Source organism: Phascolarctos cinereus, unplaced genomic scaffold (genome assembly GCF_003287225.1).
Source record: "Phascolarctos cinereus isolate Bilbo 61053 unplaced genomic scaffold, phaCin_HiC Scaffold_5;HRSCAF=322, whole genome shotgun sequence".
NCBI classification, from domain to species: domain Eukaryota; kingdom Metazoa; phylum Chordata; class Mammalia; order Diprotodontia; family Phascolarctidae; genus Phascolarctos; species Phascolarctos cinereus.
In genome coordinates this window covers 375,727,913-375,738,203 of record NW_027555958.1, presented here as the reverse complement: position 1 = coordinate 375,738,203, position 10,291 = coordinate 375,727,913, and the positions used below count along the sequence as shown (strand labels likewise).

The following is a 10,291-nucleotide window of genomic DNA, read 5'->3' as shown; positions in this document are numbered from 1 at the left end:
TTTCCTCATATGTACAGTACAAAACAGGGGTTTTGAGTAGATGGCTCAGAGGTCTCTCCTAGCTATAAATCTATTATCATGGGGACCAGAAGTTGAAGGGGAGATAATCAGCCTCACCTTATAACATATGCTCCAGGAGGCCCTAGGGCCTCTGCACATCTTTGTAAGACAGTCAAGCAGAATCACAAGCATAGTCAAATGGGGATTTACAAATGAATTGTCCCCAAAGTTGGGACTGGGCAAAGAGTCTGGTAGAAACTTCTCTTAGTCATCTAAGAATATGTAAATAAGCTTTGTGCAGTAGTGAGAATCTCTAAAACTTAATCCCCCCCCCAGCAATTCCTAAAGACCCTGGGTCAGGTGTAAGAGAGAGACAGTTTTCTTTGCATACACTTCCCATATGTTCAACAAGGATTTTGCATGTGTCTTCTGGCAACTCCTCAGCTAAAATGCTATTTCTTGAACAATTGGCATTTATTTTGTTTTTCTATTCGTGTCGATTGACCCAGCTTTCTTACCCCAGAAGCCCACAGCAGAAAGCCAGAAGGTCTGCCACTGAGTATAGGAGAGATAGAGAAGAGGGAAGAGACATGGGGTCTAGAGAATGAATGGCCTCCTCTCAGCCCCCCAGTCAGGCTTGAGGGCGGCCATCACCCATCCTTACCTGGCAGCCCCCCACCCCAGCCTGCACCCCCAGAACTCATGACAGCTTGAAGGAAGCCTGAAGAGAAACCTTGCAAGAGGAAGTGGCTTCTGAACTCTACTGCAAACTCTGAGAGTGGCAGGAAAGGGGAGAGGGGGTGGGGGGCAGTGGTGAGATGGCGAGCTTTGCATGCTCAGCCCTGCCGCGACAGCGACCAGATCAAACCACAGATGGTGAGTGAGTTTGAGAGGGAGGCAAAGAAGAAACTCACCCAGGTCTGACACCGGTGTTTTGTAGCTGCGCCTGTTAGGGAAAGGAGGGCTGTGGGCGGAGAAGGGAAAAGGTTAGCCCGCCGAGGAGCCAGCGGTCCTTTTTTAAAGTAAAGGAAGGAGGTGGCAAGAAAAGCCAGCAGAAGCAGAGGAATTGGAGGCGAGGGGTTGTTGGAAGCAGGAGCACGGGGGGAGCTGAGCACACAGCATCCTGCTGGCTCCCTGGTTGAACAGGAACTGAACTGAGAAATCCTCCCGCTCGCTGCCGCTGCCGCATTCGGAGCTCCGGGGGTCTCACCACCGCGCACGCTGCCCCCAGGCTGCCTCGCGCCCATGAGCTAGAGAGCCGCCTCCCGTCGCGGGCCCCCGCGGTAGATGACCGTGGACAGCACCATGAGCAGTGGGTACTGCAGCCTGGATGAAGATCTGGAGGACTGTTTCTTTACTGCCAAGACTTCCTTTTTCAGGAATGCACAGAGCAAGGCCCCCTCCCAGGTAAAAAGGAAAACCCAAAGAGGGAGGGAGCTACCTTTATTTGGGGGGAAATAAGGGCCCCTCCAACTCCCTGGACTCTATGCCAGGATGGATGCCTCACACCCAGGAAGAAGCTACAGGTCTGTCTGTCTGTTTCTCTGTGTATGACTGGGAAGGTGGTTTTTGTTTGTTTGTTTTTTGCCTTTAGGATATGTGAGGCTGCCTCTCCTGAAGATGCCAGGCTGGATAGAGGATGGCCTGGCACCTTTAGGCAAATTGCCCAGGGTAGTTTTGGTTTCTCCCATCTTAATCTTATGCAACCAATCCTTTAGCTCTAGCTAGGGTAGTCTGTCCTAACTGTGATGATGGTGTGATCTCGTGGTGGGGTGGTCTGGTGTCGCTTGTGAATGTAAGAAGGTAAAAGTTGGCAGCACCCTCTGCCTTTATCAGCTAAATCCATGCCCCAGAAGGATTAGCTGGAAGGTAGATGCCACTCCAGCTCTTAGCAGGACAAAGGTGGGGACTTCCGCATTTCAGTCCCCATAGGGCTTTGCTCAGAAACCATCTTAAAAACAGAGCTCTCCAACTCTGCAGAAGTCAAGAGTGTTTCAAGAGGAGGGCTGACCTGAAAGCCTCTGAGCTAATAATTTTCCCACACTTCATAGTTTTAACTTCCTGGATTGCTTTAGGCCCCTACCATGGCTTACATGAAACTTTGGAATGGGGGGGGGTTCCCGCTGGCTGCTTCCCAAACACAACCAACATGTCCCCTACCCCCCTCCCACACAAAATGGTTGCATTCTTGTCTCACTATCTGTTACATATCTTGGCTATAGTAGTGGCAGAGTTGTTTGCTTGGCTTTTTTTTTGTTTTAATTATGAGAGGAGGGCTCTGAGCCAAATTCTGGGAGGGGCTGTCTGAAAAGGGACCATTTGTTGGGGGAGATTGAGCTGTTAAATTTCACAGGTGTGTGGCAGGCTCATCAATAATTCAAGATTCTTGTCCGGATTATAATTAACAACAACAAAAAAGATCTCAGCCTCATCTCTGGGGCCTCCCTATCAATAATTCACCTTGCCAAGAGCACTTGCTTAAACTGAATTCTAAGGTCTCATGTCTGGGAGGTGATCATAACAACTTCCCTTCCCCCACCCCTTGTACCTCCACTCACCCCCCCCCCAATTCCCCTGACCTCTCTCTGCTCGGTAAAAATCAGAGTTCTTTTCTCCATACGTTGTGTTGGTTCCGTGTTAGTTCAGTCCCTCTGCCCTTTGCCACTAGTTGTTCGATCTTCAAGGTAGCAGGACCTCGAGATAAACATACTGGATCTGGAGTCAGAGGACTTGGATCTGGCTATACTTGTTCTAGCTGTGTGATGGAGCGACCCAAAACATCTCCTGATGGCCTGCATTCAGAGAGGTCTAACTTCCAGGAAGAGAGGGGTGCCCCTCCACTCTGTCCTTATCAGACCTCATCTGGAATATTGTGTCCAGTGCTGGACACCCAGCTTAAGAAGAACATTGGAAAACTAGAGAGCGTACAGAGGAGGGCAGTCAACATGGGTGAAGGGCCTTGAGTCCATGACACGTGAACATAGGCTAATGAAACTGGGCACGTTTAATCTGGAGCAGAGGCGATCCAGGGAGGAGTTGGTAACTGTTGTCAAGGATTAGAAGGGCTGTCACATACAGGAGGGACTAGATGTTTTTCTAGTTTGGCCCCAGAGAGCAAAACCCAGAACTGTGAGGATGAGAAAGTGTTCAGGAATCCAATTCAGTCTTTCTTTTTTCTTCTTCTTTCTTTTTCTTCTTCTTTCTTTCTTTCTTTCTTTCTTTCTTTCTTTCTTTCTTTCTTTCTTTCTTTCTTTCTTTCTTTCTTTCTTTCTTTCTTTCTTTCTTTCTTTCTTTCTTTCTTTCTTTCTTTCTTTCTTTCTTCACCAGGCAATGGGATTAAGTGACTTGCCCAGGGTCACACAGCTAATAAGCGTCAATGTCTGAAGCCAGATTTGAACTCAAGTCTTCCTGATTCCAAGGCCAGAGCTCTATCTTCTACACCATCTAGCTGCCCCCAAATTCAGGCTTTCTAAGCCTTAGAGAGGGCAGCTTGGTGGCACAGTGGATCAAGTGTAGGGCCTGGAGTCAGGAAAACTCATCTTCATGAGTTCAAATCCAGCCTCGGACACTTAGTAGTTCTGTGACCCTGGGCAAGTCACTTAACCCTGTTTCTGTTAGTTTCCTCAGTTGAAAATGAGCTGGAGAAGGAAATGGCAAACCACTCCAGTATCTTTGTCAAGAAAACCCCAAATGAGGTCATGAAGAGTCAGATGTGACTGAACAACTATCGTTAGAGCAGACTTGGTTGCCTTACGAGGCGGTGAATTTCCCTTCCTTGGTGGACTTCAGGCAGAGGGTGGATGACCACGTGTGAGATATATTATAGCAGGGCTTCCTTTCATGTCTGAGTTGGACTAGAGGTCCCTTCCAAGTCTCAAATTCTGTGAATCTTTGATTGGGCACATCACTTCATCTCTCTGACCCTCAGTATTCTTACCTACAAAATGGGTATAATAATTCTTATGTCTTTCCGATCTTAAAGTCTGATCCTGTAAAGGACCAGATCCATGCCAGCTTAACTCAGATAGTAAAATAATAGTTCACATTTTTATGGTGTTTTAAATTTTGCAAAACACTTTCCTCTCAGAAGAGGTAGGTAGGGCAGGTCTTATGGCCTTATGGCTACAGTGCTTAATACAGTACCTGGCACATATTAGGCACTAAATAAATTCTTGTTGATGGATTATCCCCATTTTACATATGAGAAATGGAGGTTCAGAGAAGTGAAATGACTTGCCCAGGGCCACATAATTTTCAAGTGTCAAACCCAGGACTCTACCTAGCACAGGCTTCCTGACTCCAAGAACAAAGTATAGCGCACAGCACAGAGAGGTGATTAATAAATGCTTTGGAGGTAGAAAATGGTGGTGATAATTTTAACACCTCTCTCCGGAGGATTGCTGCTTTTGAAGGGTTTGGGCTGAATTATAATGAGCTTTGATATCAGGCATAGAAGCTTTCTCCACCAGCTGATTCCCTTTCAGCCTGGAGCTCCACATTGTGGAGCTCGGTAGATGAGTGAGAAATCACCCTAATAGGGCTGGGATAAGGGGGTGGGGTGGGATATCACTGTGGCTGGAGAGATGGGCAGGACTAAGGGAGAGATGCATATGGCTTAGGGGATGAGGTTGAGGGGGGAGGAATCTGGTGGGGCAGTTGCCCTTATAGGAATATTACAAAAATGTATTATTTTTAAATAACATTTTCCAGAACTCATTTCTTACTCAGCCTTGCATCCAAAGGGGATTTTAAAAAGATTCCCTTCCTTACAGCATGCAGATTTCTTTTTCCTTGGCTGTTTTCCTCCCTATGGAAAGAGAAGGGCTGAGTTTCTAAAGGATTCCTCTTCTCCCATCCTCCATCAACTCCCACCTGCAACCCTGGGAGATGGGGTCTCCTGGGGGGGAAAAAAACTCTTCCTGTGTTTCTGTGTGGCAGGGGTGGCAAAGCCCACACATTGGAGAGGCTGTAGCACCTGCTATAAATAGCCCTGTCAGAACGACCTAACTCCTCCTCAGCTCCTTGCTGGAGCAGAAGCACAGCAACATCTTGCTACTGGCAAGAGGCTTCCACACAGCTAATGCTGAATCGCACCACTTCAAAGGGAGCACAAACCAGGCCTCCCTCCTGTCACTGTGTCCTAACTCTACCCCTGGGAGGAGGCAAGAGGAAGCAGTCAGTCACCTCCTCCTCTCCCAGAGAAGGGGAACCTCACACCCGGAAGTGTGAAGCCAAGGTCGAACCAGTAATAAGAGAGAAAGTCACTGGCTAGATCTTGGACTCACAGAAGAACAGAATGTTAGAAGGTTACATCTGGATGGGACCAAGGGGGTCCTGTGGTCCAAATCCCTCATTTCACAAAAGAGGAAACTGAGGACCAGAATGGGGGAGGGACATGCCAACAATCATACAGCTAGTAAGTGATTGAGCCAGGATTTAAATCCAGGGTCTCTGACTCAGACTCCAGAGTTTTTACATTAGACCAATCCAGCTTGGGGCCTTATTTCACCAGAAGGCCATCTGGCTGCCTTCTTCTGGCCCAGTATCTCATTCAGTGGGAGAGGACTTAATTTTGAATCACCATTCTCAGCCACAGCAGGTAAATAGCTAAAGCAGGATGTCCTGGGGTATTCTCCAGTGTAGACATAGGAAATTAGGCCCCAGATCTTACTTATGTGAGTAAAAATTGGGGTATATGTAAGTAATGGGGAACTAGCAATCTACAGCAAGTGGGAGCTACATTGGCTTTAGAATGTTGGTGCTATGAGCCCCCAGTGGTGTTTTTCCCTTTATGGTATTTTTAATTCCTTCACGTCCCCTCTTCCTTTCTGTTCCTACCACCACCAACCCAGTGACACTTGTCCAGCACTTAGCACCATTCCTGGCAAATAATGAGTGCTTAATAAGTACCTTTTTTTTTAAGGCAATTGGGGTTAAGTGACTTGCTCAGGGCCACACAATTAGTAAGTGTCAAGTGTTGGATCTGAGATGGATTTGAACTCAGGTCCTCCTGACTTCAGGGTCAGTGCTTCATCCACTGCACCATCTAGCTGTCCCTTACTAAGTACTTACTGACTGACTAGTGAAGGCCCTAATTACCAGCCATCTTAGCTAATGCAATAGCTTCCTTACAGGTCTTCTTGCTTTCATTTGTCTCCCCTCTCCAGTGCATTTTTCCACTGCTACCATACTAATCTGCCCTATTCACAGACCCCATCTGGTCACCCTGCTCAAAGCTCTTTGGTAGTTCCCTATTGCCTCTTAAACAAAGTTCAGACTCTTTGGCCTGGCATTCAAGTCCCTTCGCAGTCTGATGCCACTCTGCCTATCTGGTCTTTTTATGCCACTCCCTTCCAAGTAGGCTGCATTCCATCCAGTAAAACTGGACTACTCTCCATTCCCAGTGTATGTCCAGTGCTTTCCCACCTCTGTGCCTTTGCTCATAGTTTCCTCTATGCCCCTTTTCCTGTATCCTCTTCCCTTGTCCCTTCTGGAAATCCTTTAAGGCTCAGCTGAAGTGCCCCTGCCTCCAGGAAGTCTTCCAGAATTCTATCCTGCCAAGTCAGCAACGATCTCTTCCCTTCCCTAGCTCCGACAACTCCCTGAGGACCCCACCTAGCATTTTGCTTGGACCTCTCTTGTACACTTATCTTATAATATTGTGTAATGTAGTTATCTGTGTTTTTGTCATTTGCCTACTAGCCTGTGAGCTCCATGAGGGAGGAATTGTGCCTTAACCACACCTTGAATCTTGCGGGTGCCATATTCTGCACACAGCATGCATTTGAATTGAATGTTGAATTGAATTGAATGACTTTTTTCAGAACATATTTATGGTAGTTACTACAAATCCATTTGAAGCTAGAAGGTGAGATATGATTATGCCTAGTCTAGGAATCAAGATGAAGCCTTGAAGCTAGTCAGAGATGAGCCGGGATCATCATTCTGGTCTCCTGGTTCTATGTGCAGAAGCCCAGGGTTCTTTCAATGGAACCAGTGACCTGGGTCATGAGAAAAGCAAGGTTTGGTCAACTGAGGGAGCTAGAGGATGGGTGGGTGACTGTGAAGCCACCTTCTCTCTGTTCTCTCCCGGCAATGATTTTTATTCCCGTGCTTTCCTTTGGACCCAGAAGGAGGATCTGACCCAAGCCAGCCGTACGGCCAGTTTCCATCACCATGGGCTCTCAAATACCTACAGATGGCTGCAATTTAAGATTTCAGCTGCTGAGCAGTTGCCCAGACATAGCTCTTCCTAGAGCTCTGGAACCTGCCCAGAGTTCTGAGGGCTGCTGTCCATTGGGAGAGAGACAAGACAGCAGAAGGTTAGAGCAGATCCCCCAGGTGGCCCAGCTACTTGCCTTTATAGATGGGAAAATAAAGTCCTAGAGAGGGTAGATGACTTCCCCACAATCACACAGCTTTTTTATGGCAACACTGGGGCAGGGACCCTGGTTTCAGGCTCCGAGGCTACTGTTTCTGCAGTGATGTGATACTGCTTTTCAACATGGGCACATGTGGAGTAGAAACATAGCATTGTGAAAATAGCCACAGATGGCCAGTCTTAAGACTCGACCTCTACCCTTGGCTCTGTCACTGACTGGCATGTGACCTTGGGCAAGTCATTTCTCTTCTAGAATTTATAACTTCCCAGCTTACAGATGATAATACCTGCCCCAACAACTTCACAGGGACACAGGACAGATGTCCTACCTATGCTCCAAAATTCGTTCAATAAATCAAATATTTGTTAAGTACCTACTATAGCTATTATGAGGATATGTAAAGAAGTATATATCACAGTCCATGCCTTCAAGGTGTCCTGCAGATAAGTAGATATAACACATTGTTATAGTGGATAGAGCATTGGACCTGGAGTCAGAAAGACCTGAGTTCAAATCCTATGTCAGACACTTCCTAGCTTTGTTTCCCTGGGCAAGTCATTTGACCTCTGTCAACTTCAGGTTGCTCATCTGAAAAATGGGGATACTAGCACCTACCTTCTAGAGTTGTTATGAGGATCAAATAAGGTAATATTTATAAAATGTTTTGTAAATTTTAAAGCACTGTATAAGTATGAATTATTATTATTATTGTTATTACAAGAAAGTAATGTACCAGATGAGGAGTACAGATGACAAGAGTTGTAGAGCCAGGTGATATAGAGTGAAAATTCCTGGATTTGGAGTCAGAAGACTTGGGTTCTAGTTCTGTCTCTACTTATTAGCTGTGTGACCTTCGGCAAGTCACAACCTCTCTGAGATTTGGAATTAGATCAAAGTCTTCCTTGAGGAGGTAGACAAGAGTTATTTTTTCTGAAGACATAAAAGGAAGAAGCAGCATCTTTGATTCTGTTAATCAAATGGAATTAATTCAACTAAAAGAGGCAGAGGGCAGAGGAAGGGGTAAGTCGGTGTAGACCCATGGACAGGTTAAGCTGTGGCTTAACTCAGGGTCATTTTAAAGGATAATGCCCTGTAAACCAGGGTAGGTGGTAGGGGTGTGTGTGTGTGTGTGTGTGTGTGTGTGTGTGTGTGTGTGTGTGTGTGTGTGTGTGTGTGTGTATGTGTGTGTGTGTGAGAGAGAGAGACAGACAGACAGAGATGGAGACACAGAGAGAGATGATTAGCTCTTGTGCTTTAGGAAAACCACTTTGACAGCAGAGTAGAGGATGAATTGGAATGAGGAGAAACCTGAAGCAGGGAATTCAATTAGGAGGCTATTGCAGTGATGCAGGCCTGGAGTGATGAGAGGCTGCACCAGGGTGGTGGCTGGGTGAGTGGAGAGAAAGGGACCTGTATAGATAAGATGTTGTGAAGGTGGAAACAAGATCGGGCAACAAATTGTCGATGCGGGGGTGAGCATGATTGAGTTGGCAAGGACAACAGCAACGTTCTGAGCCTGGGTGCCTCAGATGATGGACAATATTAGAGAAGTTTCAAAGAGGAAAAAGTTTTTTTGGCGAAAGATAATAAATTCTATTTTGAACATGTTCAATTTGAGACATTCAAAAGGTCATTGGAGATTTGAGACCTGAAAATAGGAGAGCAGTCAAGGTTGATGTATAGATCTGGGAATCATCTGAATAGAGATGATCATTGAACCCATGGGAGCTGATGTGATCACCAAGGGCCATGGGATGGAACAGGAGTTCTTACCTTTTTTTTGTGACATTTGGCAGTCTTGTGAAAACTATGGATTCCTCAGAATATTTTAGCTACATAAAATATATAGGATTACAAAGAAAAATAATTATATTTAACTGTAGTTATCAAAATACATTTTTAAACAGTTCATGGACCTAGGTTTAGAACCCCTTGTATAAGAAGAGAAGAATCCCCCTCCCAAAAAAATAAGAGGAGAAGAGAAAAGGGGACATCTGTCATCAAATGGGTGCTACTATGAAGATCCAGCAAAGGAGACTGAGGAGGAGTGGTCAGGCAGGTAGAAGGAGAACCAGGAGGGAGCTATGTCACAAAAGCCCAGAGGAAAAAGTATCCAGGAAGAGGGTGATCGATAGTGTCAAAGGCCATATACAGAGAAAAAGCCATCAGATTTGGCAGTTGAGACCACTGGTAACTTTGGAGAGAGCACGTTCATTGAATGATGATATCAGAGACCTGATTGCAAAGCGTTTAGAACTGATTGAAAGGAAAAGAATTAGAGACACCAGGCATAGACGGTCTTCTCAGGGAGATTAGCCATGAAAGGGAGGAGAGATATGGGATGATAATTATAGGTCAGTTAATCAAGTGAGGATTTTTAAGCATGAGAGAGCCATAGCCATGTTTGTAGGCAGCAAGGAAGAAACTATAAAGATTAGTGAGAGAGTGGGAATTATAGAGGGGGTACGCTGCTAAAGCAGATGGAGCAAGGAGAAGGACCATCTCATCACATGAGACAGGGGTGATGAAGATGGTGGGTTAAACTAGCATCAGAACTAGCTGGAAATGACCTTAGAGGTCACCTTGTCTAACCCCTTCATTTTACAGATAAGGAAACTGAGGCCCAGGGAAATTAAATGACATGATCAAAGTCACACAGGTAGGAAGCTCTCCAGTTTCTTCCCATTCGAAATCTCTGATCCTATGACTAATGTCAGTATCACTGAAGTGAAAATTCCAGTGACTGAACAACCAGCCCCTTCAGGAAAAAAAAAACCCCAAAACCCAACCAACAAACAGACCTCCCTGATGGCTTTTTTTCCCTTTTCCAAAAAGAGACGCACCAACCTCCCGTCTTTCACTTGCTCAGCTGTTTGCCATGGTGACAGGCTGGGTTTGGTTGCTAGGCA

General features: G+C 45.9%; 1 protein-coding gene across 1 annotated transcript in view; it reads left to right on the top strand.

The window, feature by feature from the left end:
• Positions 1–779: 779 nt before the first annotated feature.
• Positions 780–10,291, top strand: part of RASSF5 (Ras association domain family member 5) — a 45,931-nt gene continuing 36,419 nt past the window's right edge. Inside the window, exon 1 of the mRNA XM_021002943.2 lies at positions 780–1,407. Coding sequence (XP_020858602.1) covers positions 1,288–1,407 — 120 coding nt within the window. The 5' untranslated portion in view covers positions 780–1,287. The remainder of the gene's footprint in view (positions 1,408–10,291) is intronic.